At 40.3% G+C, this 14,425-nt stretch overlaps 1 protein-coding gene across 8 annotated transcripts in view; it reads left to right on the forward strand.

Annotated features, from left to right (window-relative positions):
* ptprsa (protein tyrosine phosphatase receptor type Sa) overlaps nucleotides 1-14,425 on the forward strand; it is a 292,916-nt gene that overhangs the window by 180,593 nt on the left and 97,898 nt on the right. For 5 of the 8 annotated variants that reach the window (XM_036211506.1, XM_024278989.2, XM_024278979.2 and 2 more), the window contains 2 exons: nucleotides 7,898-8,008; nucleotides 10,289-10,300. In XM_036211506.1, coding sequence (XP_036067399.1) covers nucleotides 7,898-8,008; nucleotides 10,289-10,300 — 123 coding nt within the window. The remainder of the gene's footprint in view (nucleotides 1-7,897; nucleotides 8,009-10,288; nucleotides 10,301-14,425) is intronic. The other 3 variants (XM_024278981.2, XM_024278985.2, XM_024278988.2) reach the window with 1 other exon arrangement.

Consider the following 14,425-nt stretch of genomic DNA (forward strand, 5'->3'; position numbering starts at 1 on the left):
ACTGGTGAGCACCAAATACTATCTGGTAAGAACCAGATAATAACCAGGAGGAAAACATTTTTTTTAGATATGTTTTCAGATACTCTCTGGTGCCAACCCGGTCGCAGTAAAATGCGTACATATGCCACGACTTTGCACTCTGAAATACCGTGTACTATTAATATACGCCAAACACGCTTTTTGCGTGCATATGATACGCAATGGTAGAGGATAGGTTGCGCCGGCGTACAATATACACGAGTTTTTAGGTTTCGTTTTGATCACATGGTCAGAAATCCTCGGGCTCTTTTCTAAATGACGACGTTCCCAGTTAAGGTTAGGATTACGGTTATGGTTAGGGTTAGAAAAGCAAATTGTTCGGTTGTGGGGCTGTCTGTGATGCTCACGCCTCCACCGGGGGACGTGTCAAACGTGGAAAACAGACTTTAACACGTTTAGGACGGCGCATATTATATGCATGCAAAAACCGGTTTTGGTGTATATTATACACGGTATTTCCCAAATCGTGGCATATGTACGCATTTTACTGAGACTGGGCTCCTGGTACTCACCAGATAGTATTAAGAAAACATTTATTTGTTTTGTTTTGTTTTTTCAGAAAAAAAAAGAAAATAATTTTCAGTTCTTTTTAGTTTGATGTCCCTTCAGGGGCTTCGTAATGTATATTTGTCAAGATTAAAAATAATTGAGCATCTATATTGTAAGTCTAAATTTCTTGACTTTCAAAATATTTCTTCTTCAAAAAGAACTAAAAGAACATAAGGAACATTTTGTTGGAGTTCTTTGGACACTTAAGTGGCTTTAATTCATGTACACGACAAGGATATTATTTGTGTGACCATTGATACACTAAGGTGCTAATTTGGATTTGTAATTGGACTGCAAAGCATTAGTGAACTGAGCTAGGATGAGCTGAAATGACAGCAGAGGAAAAATGAGGGACTAATGAGAGCTATGAACTGCAAAAGAGAGATAAAATGATGAAAAGAGCAGTGTGCCACCAGCATGCCTGAGTGGGATGCACAGGGAACAAGAGGGAGGGAAAGAAAGAGCAAGACTTGGCCAGCCACTTTGTTGATCGCCTAAACAAATCTATCAAGGCCCACTGGAGCACACTAATTGAATTACACAAATGGGTCTGGGGGGTGGGGGTTTGCACATGGTGAAGCTCCTACAAAGTTGCAACCGGGGTGGGCAGACCACAGCTTCAAGCACTTTCTGAAATTAATCATCCATGCCGGTCCCTCCTTGGTGTACAGCCCCTTATCCATCCTTTAGTTTTTCTTGTTCTCTCCTTCAACTCATTCTTGTCTTTCTTAAAATATCAACAGTCTTTTGTGGAGCAGAAGACGCACCTTCCTTAAATGAGCGTTTCGGTAGGGCTAAACAAAACCAGTTGGCTTTGAGTGTCAGCGGTGTATGTGTGTATTCGCTGAACTTTGCCCAGACAGACCTCTTCATCACACCATGGCACCTGGGCGCTCATCAGATCAGTGCGTGGCTGTGTTCACCTCGGCAGCTGTCACGGCTGCGAGGAGTGTTCTGGGCCCACTACCTATTATAGCCTTCCTGATCGAGCGGTTGAGGCTGGCGAACACGCTGCATGACAGCCCAGAGTGGCCAGTGTTTGGGGCTCGGTAGTTATTTAGTCTGAGGTGGAGAAGAAGAACTCGTGACAAAGGGTTTCTATGTTTGAGTTGGAGCAAGTGTATTTTTGACTTTTATTACTGACAGTTTGACAGTTTTTTTCAGTTTTGACCAAAAAAAACATCCTGTTAATATGAATCATAAACATGAACTCTTTAATACTGGAGCTGTTGCCAGTAAAAACAAAATAACACACTGTCTTTGAACTACTTTTCAACTGATTAATGTCATTCTAATAGATCTAGCTGTGTGCAAAGGCCTCATCAGAATCAGCTGGTTTACGTTGATTGTGTCTCTAAAGTTTCACATATCATGTTAAATAGTTAAAGGGAAAGTTAGTTTTTGCCCCTTTAAGACCAAAGATTTAGATCCAGTGTTACTATTCTTTGACTTATCATAACTTTTACTATTAACAAGATTAACGTGATTTGCCGCTTTTCTCTACTTCAGAATCTCCTGGATCAACACATTCTCACATATGGACTTATGGTTCGGCCACTTTTTGAAGTTTCGGTTGTCCCCAAGTCGTCGTTTTGTTCCCATTAAATTAGGGGTCCCCAACCGTTGGGCTGTGGACCAGTACCAGTCCGGGGGCCATTTGGTACCAGACCACAGAAGGGAAAAAACTCCATATGCTAATCAGGGGTCCCCAACCTTTAGGACATGGTACCAGACCGGCTCCCCTTCAAATTAAATTCAAATACATTTTATTGTAATTATTTCACTTCTCTTCCTGGGATGGGGTGGTCCTGGTGCCCTGACCCTGGTGAGGCTGTATGCAGCGTGCATTACCCGCCCTCTGACTGAGGGTAGGGTCCAAATGTTTGTCCTACGAACCCAAAGCTGGTACCCAACCTCTAACCCAGTACCTGTTCTGCGTTCAGTATCACGTCTGGTACCGCGTCCTCAGCTTGGGGACCCGCGATTTAATGGGAACGTCAAAAAACGACGAGTTGGGGACATGTCCAAAAGAGACGCGGAGGCGACCTGAACCATAGGTCCATATATGACGAGTTGGGAGTGACGATATTTAGGCTGGAATCACGCTGATCGTGTTAACAGTTAAAAAGTTTTGCTACGTTAATGTGTGTTTTAGAAGCATCGCCGGCGACATCTCAAGTGTTAAATGGAAAATAAATTGAAAATAATAAAAATAAACTTCTTGTCAAACTTAGTTATTCAGTCAATGGTCATACAAAAGGGCTAAATAAAATCACTTTACTTCATATAAGAGTTTTCAGTTTTTTTTGTTTTTTTTTTCACAATGATGAATTACTGCAGGTAAAAACTAATTTCGAAAACAAGTTTGGTTTTTGTTTAATTCAAGACATTCCGGATGTGCTGACATCAAATCCAAGTCATGATTGCTATTCAGCGCGCCGCATCTGCAGAAGCAAGCTGTGATAATAACTGTTTTCATGTTCGCCACTGAACTGAAGCAAGCCAAACTTGTCTTTGTAGTTATTTCCAAAGTTGTTTGTGATAATAGTATGACATGCCATTAGGCCCCATGTAGGAATCGCTTAATAAGCACAATATGGTCATTTTATTTATGTATTTATTTTTTTATTTGCCAGCAACTATTAAAATGATTGTTTGTCACCAGGCGTGTCTTTATCAGTAAACACGCAGGATGTGATCAGGTCGGGCGCAGGCTTTTTCTTGTATTTATGAAAGATAATTTTCAACATTAATTATATTCTTTGTGTTTCCCTTTTTCCCGATAAAAGGAATGGAAAGAAAAAAAATGCCACAGGCCACGTGCGCTCCGGTGGGCTGCGAGCTGGCAGAAGAAACAGAGAGCAATTATGCAAAACGCGGGGTGCTTTAACTTAAGAAAAGAGAGACGAACAAAAGGGAAAGAGTCGAGACGAAACACATGGGTGGAGATTATTTTGTGTTCGGGCTTAAATTCTGATGCTGCTCGCAGAGATACCGGACATCAAGGAAGACACAACTGATTCTGCACCTTAGAACTTTTTTGTTATTAAATGGAAACACATTTTTTATCCTAAAAATGGCTCCCTGATCGTGTGATTCCATTGACTTTTGTTGACTTTCTTTTGGATCCTGCTATTAACTACACTAGTTAGATATAGTTCACATTTTCTCTGGGAAAAAAGGTTTAAAAAAAGCATATTAATGTGATAAAGCTGACAGAAAATGGAAGAGAGAAAGTATTTAAATACAGAGGCCCTGAAGTGCAAATCACACCAACAAATCACTCAACGCAAAAACACAATGAAGATCACAAAAACAGATAAGCAAAACATTATATTTTGGACATCAAAAAAAGAAACCCAGAAACAAAAAGGCAATTAAAAAAAAACTGAATCAAAACACAAATGAAATGTTTTGGAAAACAAAAGTAATGTCCAGAAATAGAAATGAAATGGTAAAAAAAACAAAACAGTAAGTACTATTGAAAATTGCCAACTGGATTGGATAGTTGAGTTATTTTAAATGCGACGTCAATGTTCGCATAGTAATATAGGAACGAAGCAATGCATTGTTGTCTATATTTGCCAATGTAGTGAGCATCGATGTACACTGGTTTTTCGCAAAGACTTCTGGGAAATTTCTAGGGTACTTTATTTTGGAATTGAAGATTCAGACAGCACTACAACATCGCAAAGGTACTTTATAGTGAGCAGTAAAAGAATTTGGACATACCCTAAGTGTTTGCATTGAGTGATTTGTTGGTGTGATTTGGACTTGAGGGCCACCGTATGTAAATGGTCAAATCTTTTCCCGCCATTTATCTTTTCCTGTACGCTTTTTCACCTTTAAAGGCCCTATATCATGCTATTCTAGAGCTTCTCAGAGTAAACTATAACCATATATATATATATATGATAATATATTACTTTTGGTACTCTAAAAACATTTTTTTAATGAAATATGAGTTATATTTGTGAGCTCTTTTCCGACCCAGAAGTAAGATGACTTGATCTCTGAAGCACCGCCTTTTAGTTCTCGTGGGTGCTGCCCATTTTGCGTGTTTGCATTTCACCCATGAAAAAATTTTAATGAAACTAAAATAAAAACTAAAATAAACCGTTTTGCCAATCACCACCAGCTCCATGGTGTGTGTGTGTGTGTTAGCCTGGGGATGGTACTGGCAGCGCAGACTCTTCTGTTCTCCATCATTCATACGCATAAATGTGGGGACCCAGTCATTCTTGAGGATTGGAAGGGGCTGGTGCTCAGAGATGCGTGAATGGAGGTGTTTTTCGTGAGGAATTAACATTATACAACACTTAAAAGCTCAAAAAAGTTGGTTTAACATGATATAGACCCTTTAATTTTTTTCTTCACTTCCTTCTGTTTTTAAAGTTAAAGGGCATGTTCCTCACAGCTTTGCTTTGAAATGGATTATTTTAACGACATGGAGGTTAAAAACCTGATAAATCCACCAATTGTGTGTTGTTCCTCATCGTGGTCCTCAAAGGGTCCTGATCCTATTTCCTTACATGAGGTGATTACACGATCTGTTTTCAAATATTTCGTTGGCAGTTGCTGACCATCTAATAGCGTTGGTTAAATACAACTTCTGGATTAATATTCAGACTGTCGAGTGTCAGATAATCTCTAACTGGCAGACTGGAAACAAACAGAAGTCTGAGGAGAGAGCCAGGCTAACAAGCCGCTGGCAGATCTTTCTGGAAGCGTCCACCTGGAGTTGAACTTCACACAGTTCGTACTTTGTGGTCTCCAGTCTCTGAGCGCATTCCAGCCCACCTGCCACCACGCTGGCATTTGCTGTTCCAAGCACACATCAAAAAGATCCAAATCAGACGCTCACATAAAGCCGGAGTGAAAACTGCAGCACCTGCACTCTGCTGGTAGACGTTTTCATTTGGTTCATGAGCCGCGTGCCAGGAAAAGAGCTGTCTGAACCATGAGGATGATGTGCACTGCATAAGGAAATGACAAAAATAAAAAAAAGGAAAGTGCGCTCTCCGTTCTTTTAGCTTGTGATAAAAGGTTAAATATATTTATTTAACTCTTACGCTGGGAAAAAACTCCTTTCCTGTTTGGCAATGGACACCCTGGAAGCTAGACTAATCTTTATAATTAACCAGGATCGATTTTCTAATTTGCAGCAGACCTGAAACATGCGATTTAACCAATGTTCCAGAATTGTAGCCTTGTACAACACTGTGTTCCCTCAACTTGTGGCTGTGATGGAGACGGTTATAGTTTATTACAAAGCACTCAGGTCAGCTGCCGGCATATTGATGCTCCCTGTCCAAACGTTAACGAGCGATGGTGCTGTGTTTGTCGGTGTTGCCTGGGCTGCAATCTGTCTGCTGAGCCAGCCAGAGGCTCTAATGATATCATCAGGAAGTGCCGTCAACAGCACTCTTAACGAGGAATGATCTGACGCTCGGTGCTTCACCTCCCTCTTCTGTCCCCTTCCCTGCAGCTGCTGCCGCCGCCGAGCGTTCCGGCCGTCTTATCAAGAGACGATACAATCTAAAAAGAAAGAGGAAATAAAAAGGCTTTTGAAAAAAACGGAAACTTTTTAAAGTCGTGCGTAAGAAATAATAATGATGAAACTATGGAAAAATGAAGTGTAGGTGAGAAGTGTGCCGAAAAGGATGGAATCCATTTCCCGTAATCTGTTATAGCTTTATGTCTTAAATGTGGACTGAAGGTCATCCGACGAAACTTCAAGCCAAATGTATTCCTTTTTTATATTAGAATTTAATGTGCTGGAAATGGTAATGTGGTGTGTGTCAATCCATGCTTATGCTATGGTCACAAATACAACTAGCACCTAGAATTGTCAAGATTTCATGCCGCTGCCTAATTTTTGGAAAATCTTTGACGTGGTCATGAATGTAGATTAGGGTTCTTAAACTCATTTTATCTTGGGACCACTGAATCAGATTCTGGCTGAGGCTGGGCTGTATGGGTTTTAGCGTCCACTCACTATATCTTTGGTCCATTGTCTTTGTCTACTGAACAAGTTTATTGAACATTTGTCCAAGTTTATGAACTACTAAGTGAAATCTTCTGTGTGTCCTGTGAAACGGCAGGAGCTAACGAATAACGAGGCTTGCAATTATTGCTAAGGACTTTTCTGACGACCAGATCCAACATCAATAGCAAGTGCAAAGTTTTAAATATAAAGCGAGCTGAAGCATCACAAAGCAAATACAAAGCTATCATCAAAGAAGCGTGGACATGCAGAAGATATTGCTTAGTAGACATTGAACTTTCATATTAAGGCTGGGGCCGCGAATGACTCTCGGGCGTATGGTTCGAGCCCCCTCCACGCCACTTTTTGATGTTTTGGGTGTCCCCGACTCCTTGTTTTTTGACGTGCTGGCTGTTTTCATTAAATCGGGGGTCCCTAACCTCCGGGCCGTGAACCGGTACCAGTCCGAGGGCTGCTTGGAACCGGGCCACAGACAAGGAAAAAATGCATACGCAAATTCATTTCAGGTTAGTTTTATTTATGTAGCCCAATATTACAATACATTGTCTAAATGGAGTTCACACCGGTAATTGTACCAAAACATAGGCTGGTTACTGGTAAACTCGGTAAGGAAAAACTCTTTAAAAAACCTGCTTCCAGGGAAAAAAAAGACGAATTCTCAGGAAAGTCCACATGAGAGAGGGATCCTCTCCCAGGATTGATATACCAGGACTGCTAAAGAAGAACTAGCTTATCTAATTCTACAACTACTTGTTAGAATGGTATACCAGCTTGAGTTGGGTGGGGGAGAGCGAGAGGAGAGGTCCACTGCCAAGAACTGGAGCATAGACGAGCCACCTGGAATCTGAAATCTCTCCCCCTGACCTGGAGGGGAGTGGGAAAAAGGAACAACACATGAATTGCACTGCACCAAATAGAGTCATGGATAACTAGTGGGCCCGAACCACACATACATATTTGACCAGTTGGGAGTGAGAATGTGTATGTGTTTTCAAGTGTATTCATTGATGTTATGATCTCATTTAGACATAACAGGTACGCTTATTTTTCCACAGCATCCTCCTTCCCAACAGGACTCAATGACCAGTTGTATGATTTTCTAATTTCCTGTGACTTTCCATCACATTTGATCAAACTCACATCTATACTGTGTTGCTGCGTATTTGCCTGATTAAGAAAACACATCTTCTTTAAAAGTTACAGTCAGATTAATTTATATTTTTCTCCCTGCTTCTCTTTTTTTCCACCTCTCCCCCCATCCTTACCTCCCTTTCGTCTCTCTCATGTACTCTCCCTCCCCAGGTGCCTTGCAGATCGAAAACAGCGAGGAGACAGACCAGGGGAAGTACGAGTGCGTGGCGTCTAATGTGGAAGGCGTGCGCTACTCGTCCCCTGCTAACCTTTATGTGCGAGGTAGGGTGCATCCCGGTCCCAAAAAAAAGTCCCAAATAAATAGATAGTAGTAATACATATATATAAACCTGTTCTAATTAAAATGTCTTTTTGTAGTATAACTTAACTTAAAAATAAGTATTTTTAACATTTTGGTTTGACGATTTTCACTATTTTTTTTTTAACCCAAAAGAATTTTCAACTAAATAAATCTAATGGCATTCATAGTCTTGCCTGCCCATAAATGTAATTTCTTGTAACATCCAAATGTAAAACTATAATTGACCAACTAATGTTCTTCTCTGTTATGATGTTATGCTCCATTTTGTCTTTCAATGCCCGCCCCAACTCACTTGGAAGGAATTGTGTAGCACAACAAGCTGTATGTCTTTATCGGCTGTAAGAAACCTCGTACCTGTAAATGTGTGCTCGGTCAAATGTTTTCCCCACATCGGAGTTTGAAAGCCAAAAAAAGTTTGGCAAGGTCTTTTTTTTTCCTAATGCCTTCTTTTTGCAGGTAAAGGAGCACAACGGTAAGTCTTGATTTTGATTGAGTGGCTAGGTATTCATGCCTACCAATCAAAATCACACCCTTATTAGCTTTCTCCAGATTCTGGGGAGGAAAGCCAATAGAAATGGGCTGTTAACACAGTCAGCGTTTTTGTATTTTACATATAAAAAAAAAAAAAACACCAAAAAAATATAGCTGTCGCATTGATTATAAATAGTACACTTCCACTACTCTGTCCTGATGCTGCTCTGGAGCATAAATCCATAGTGTTCCCCTGTTTCGGCTCTGGTGTTTTATCTCTAAAGGCCTCTGCAGTCAGTAGTAATTTTGGCTGGCATGTTCCAGCAAAGTGGAGATATAAAAAACATCAGTCACAGGCGCAGAAGACTTTCATAGGAAACAAACAATGAAGACAAAAGCCCACGCTCCACCACTAATGCTAAATGACAATGAATCCCTGTTGAGGGAGCTTTATTAAATTGAAACAGATGCATTTTCAACATGTAATATTTATATTGCGCATATTAAATAAAGATGCCTTGGTATCTACTCAGTTTGTTCCCTCTGCTGTGTACCAAATAACTTTGTTCCCAATAAATAATGCACTATTCTGACATGCTAAAATAGGTCAGGGAGTTGCTTTTTTATATTATTGCTATTATCCTACTCTGCGAAATAATAATAATAATACAAAAAAAGCAAAGCGTGTTCAGATTAGTGTTTCTTCTTAGCTGCATCCATCCTGGAGACTTATACCCTCTCCACGGTGATTCAGTGACAAAGTCAAGTAGCTATCCACCTCATTTATGAGCCGAATGTAAGAAGTTAAAAGGTTCATGAGAAATTATGGTCAAGCCCTCTACAGTAATCATTAGAAAGCATTGGTGGAAACACTCTGTTGACAGCACTGGGACCTCTAGCAGTTCCACCGATCAAAACACACAGCCGTACTCCGCTATCGTTCTCAACAATTCATGCAATTTTCCATGAACACACTGGCTCCATCAGCATGCTTTTTAAAAGAGTACACCAGGGTCACAATTATTCAAGTAACTTCACGCTATCTGACACACTTGTTATGCTGTGATGGTGTCAACCTTTGTCTGTTTCAGTTTACTTTTGTCAATCGATTCTGATACTCAGTGTTGACTATGTTTTTGTTTACAAAGCTAAATGCACTTGAGATTAGCAGCTGTGGTGGACGGTCCATAAAATAAATCATAGTACGATTGGAAAAAATCCTGAGTTTTGTTGATTGGCTTCAAACCAATTCGACCTTTTTACAGCTTTGAAACTGCAGCTGCTAATTGAATCCCAAACTGTGTCTTTCTTTTCAAACTTTCATTAGTTTTACTTTATTTTTTTTTCTCTTTATTTGGTTTCCTTCTCCAACAAAAAGCAAATACGGCCACCACAGGAGCCTCTGCTTGTGGCCACGAGGAGCTTGTGAACTTTTGAATTATGAGTATGGTACGCATGATTTGACTCCAGTGGCGCCGCAGTACTTTTTCTCAACAGGCGACAGTGTGCCCACTGGAGTAAATCTGATTGTTTTGGTTCAAAGTTTACTTAAGGGGGAGGGCAGGCAAGTGTTCTTTTCAAGAAGGGGTGTCACTGATAGGAGGGGGAAGGGAAAGGGAGAAAAAAAGAAAAAGAAAAAACAATCCAAAGGGAAATGTAGCTGCAGCTAAACACCTTGAGGTGGCTTTTTTTACTCTCTCTGTGTTTCCCCTATTTTTCTCTTCTCCTCATGTCATTGTGTTCTGCATCAACCCCTTTACATCCCTCAGAGCTTCGAGAAGGTTGGTGTGTTTTTTCTTTTTTTACTTTTTTTAACCCACATTTGAAAGAAAAAAAAAATCAACATGTTTGAAAAATTTTATTTGCCTAAATCTGGGGACAAATTGATTATTATCTAAATTGCTAAATTAAAAAAAAAGGCAAATTTTATCTACTACCAAGGAAGAAATGATGAAAGCAAACCCGATTAGTTCGGGTGTTGTTACTTTTCTGTTTGCATTGTGGGGCCTTTTCTCGTTTTGCATCCTTTTGTATTGCTTCTGCACCTAAAGGCTTTTTTGCACGTGTTGTCATGGAAACCCAGCACATGAAAATAACAGGACCTGTTGCATGAAGGGAGAATGTAACTGCGCTTGCATGCCTTTGCAAAATCCCTTTGGCCGCAGTGGTGTTTTTCCTATTTTGCATTCCGCGTGTTTTCTCGGTTGTTTCCTCCTCTTTCTTTGTATTTTTTCAAAACGTGGTTTCCCCGAAACACCTTTTTGTTGGCTTATTTTATTTAATTTTTGATTTTATTTTATGTTTTGTGTGTTTTTATCACAGTGTTTGTGTTTTCCTTTTGTTTTCGGTCCTGCCCTTTTTCCTGTACCTTGTGCACCATTTGTTCGTGTGTTTTATTTTTGTTGAAACTGATACGGCTCTGCTTCTTGAATCAAAAACCGAATGAAATCATACGTGTGCACACAGCCAGTGTTCCTGTCATCTTGTTCGTAGCAATCCATTACGGGGAGAAAAAAAAATTAGACTTGATTGGGCCTGATTGGCTTCCATGGTGATTTTAGGCAGCTATTAGGGGATGCCATTTACAGTGTCGTGCAGATCAATAACAATATAATGACTTTAACATCCCATTTGCTGGTGCTTAGCGAGTACTCAAAAAGTTTCTTCTTTTTTGGTAAGCATCATCTGGATGTGATTTTTGGTTTTGTTTATTGACTTTGTGTGTTCCATTGGAGTCATTTAGCTCAAATTACAATCAGCCATTATAAATACAGCTTTCCCTCAAGAGTCCACACACACAAACGCGTAAACAATATTCAGTAGAAAAGTTAAGAAATCATAGAATAAAAATGCTGCTTCCTTCAGTTGTCAAACAGAAAAATGTGCTAATCTCACCTGCTGAGGCAATTCGGCTTTGACATGTTCCAATGATTGGAAATTTATTTTTGTTGCCGTTAAAAAGAATTTGCAACATGTGCATTCAAATCTCCCACAATGCACTAATTTCTAGACTAGCTGATAAATCTGTGGCCAATTGGACTTTGTTCTAGAGCAGGGGTGGGCAAACTGCTTCCCTGGGGCTAAAGCTATTTAATCTGGCAAACCAAACAGGAAAAAGTTATATCATTAATCTTTAAGGATGCTTTTTGTTTGGTGTTTAACCATAGATGGACCACTACAACTAATACCTCGTTTCTACTGACCTAACCAGACTGGTACAGTATTTTGAGCATTTCCAGTATAAAATTAACTTAATAGGCCGGACCGATTCTTACCATTTTTGGTCCCCTGTCAGTTTTAGGTACATAGAAAAGTGGAATGGACCAGTTAGGGTGGAGCTAATGTCCCACGATCAAATCCATTATTGGGCGGAATGGTATAACGACAACAGCAAGCGTCCGACCAGATCCAAGCCAAATGTTTTGTCCTCTTTTCAGCTGTATTATTCTTCCCCTCCAACAATCATTCAGTATTCCCCCTTTATTCGTGGGGGTTAGGGACCAGAGACACGGCGAATATAACACAGCTAGTTATCTGTCTATACCCCGCGTGTGCCTTGATGGTCCAATACTCACTGGAAACGCTCACAGGAATTGGCCGGACCATTTAAACCATCCAGGAGTGGACCTGTCCAATCTGGTTCACTCTCTGGAAACGAGGCATAAACCTTTGTTTAGGTGCAGAAAGTTATTCTGCATTCATGTAACGTCTGAAGAGTGATTGTTTTTCTGATATTCATGTTGGTTTTTCGAGGTATTTCTCAGATCATTCTAACACCACATGACCACAGCGTTTCTCTACGCATGTTTTTCCCTCTGGGACATTAACCCATTGGTGGAATTGGCACTAAAACTCGAGCAAAAGCCACCATTTTTTCAATAAAACTCCTAAAATGTTCTATTTTAATATAAATATATCAAATTTCAAGCATGTTTTCATCCAGATTCCATTTTTTAAAAGTCCACGTATCTGTTTCTGGTTGAATCCACTTTTAAAAACCCTTTGTGGTCCACCCCTGTTCTAGAAGATAAAACTATATCATCTCTATTAGAGTCCCACTGGAAAAAGCCACTACAGTACACTGTTTGGCAATTTTTGTGGCAATTATTTATCCATTGATTTTTCTCAGCTGGATCACGCTGGGCTTGTTTTGCTTGTCAAGATTTAATATTGGTTACTGTTGGTCGCAAAGTAAAAGCAAGGTCACCGCTTTGTGAAAATATTCAACATCAGTATTTTGTTTTTAGCCCTGACCTACATGACAGCTATTGGGATTGTTCTTGGCCTTTTGTTTGTCCATAAAGCAACACATTTAGAGGTTTTATTTATTTTTTTATGATAAAAGAAAGAAATCAGTAACTTCACCTTCAGAGTTGGTCAATACAATGACGCTGCCTTTCAGTCCAAAAGAATCATGTTCTATCCGAACTCTGGAAGTAACAGTGATGCAGAAAGACTGTGCTGTTCTGGACGCATGTGCATGTTCTTACCCTCCTCCAATGGGATCTGCTCGTGTTTTGAATATGCTTGCATGTTCTGCTCTGCATTTGTGTGTGATGTTGGGAAAGAAAGCTAGATTACACCTTACGTTCTCACAGGCCAAAGCAAATCCCTGCCATCTCTATTAGATGTTTGTCTTACGATAGCCATCCTTCAGAAATTCAATCAGATTGAAAAAGCATGTTTTGGTATCCAGAAAGGAAAAAGCAAAGGATTTTTATTTTACTTTATTTTTTTTAGGAGACACACCTGCTATGATTGCTGTCAGTTTCTTTTGGGTAATAATTTCCATTTTGATGTGCCACCCATAGTGACTGTTTAGCATTGGCGCAGCTATGGTATGTTAATACAGGCCGACCCCTGCGGCTTAAATGTAAATGCCATAGGGCTCACTCAGCAAGTGTGACTAAAGGATATCCATACTGCGCCTTTGTCCTTAAGCTGCGACAGGGTGTAATCTCAGTTTCAAGGTGACACTAAAGGCTGCACATTATTTTGGCCTCCTTCCCCCCTTTTTTGTTTTTTTTTTAATGGGGAGGCAACAAAATCTGCCTTTCTGAAATGGCCAATAATGTCCACCTTCTGACCTCTGTTTTTTTGGGCACAAATCTCTTTTAGAGTCAGTGCAGTACTCTGGCATTCTCTCTCGACTGCCTCTCACCTCGTCCAGTGTACGCCTTCTTGTCTTTCTCTCCACATTGGGGCTTGAAACAAGATTACCTCTTACACTAAATTACATTTTTTTTCTTTGTTTTATTTGACTCTGACTTCCAAATGGGCCGGTTGGGCTCCTGGTCTCTGTGAATGAGGAGCCCGTCCATGCAATTGGGATTCTGTGCCGTCTTTGTTTCACTGTTGGTGCATTTGAAACGTATGCCAGGACAAAACGTCTTTGTTAGGCTAACCGCCTGACAGTTGATCATTCATTCGGGCCTGTGTGCAGTTCAAGTGTGGTGACTCATTTGCATGTGACATTTACATCGAGACGCACAGTTAGTGGTGTTTCCCAGAGTGTCCCTGCACTGCAAGATTTGACATTTTCTCATTACAGTTGCTAGCGTCGCATCCTAAGTTCTTCGTTTATTTCTAGATCCAACACTGCAACATTTCCCATCAGGCCTTTGGTGTATTTACAGATGGCACCATTTTATCTTTTATTAACAAATGTAATAAAAATAAGCAACAAAAACAAAAAATGGAATTAGGTGTCGTCGTAGAGAGTAGATCTGTATTAGATCCTTCACAGTGAGCAACAGTATAGGGTAAACAGAGGTGTCTTCCTTTGGGGAAACCTCATTCACTCAACCACCACAGCTCCCGGTCCATTGGCTGACCCGAGCCCCGGGGAGAGAAGAACGCCCCACCACGATTTGATGTTTCCCCTTCCAAACAACCTCGATCACTTC

The sequence above is a fragment of the Oryzias melastigma genome, linkage group LG4 (assembly GCF_002922805.2).
Source record: "Oryzias melastigma strain HK-1 linkage group LG4, ASM292280v2, whole genome shotgun sequence".
Taxonomy (NCBI): domain Eukaryota; kingdom Metazoa; phylum Chordata; class Actinopteri; order Beloniformes; family Adrianichthyidae; genus Oryzias; species Oryzias melastigma.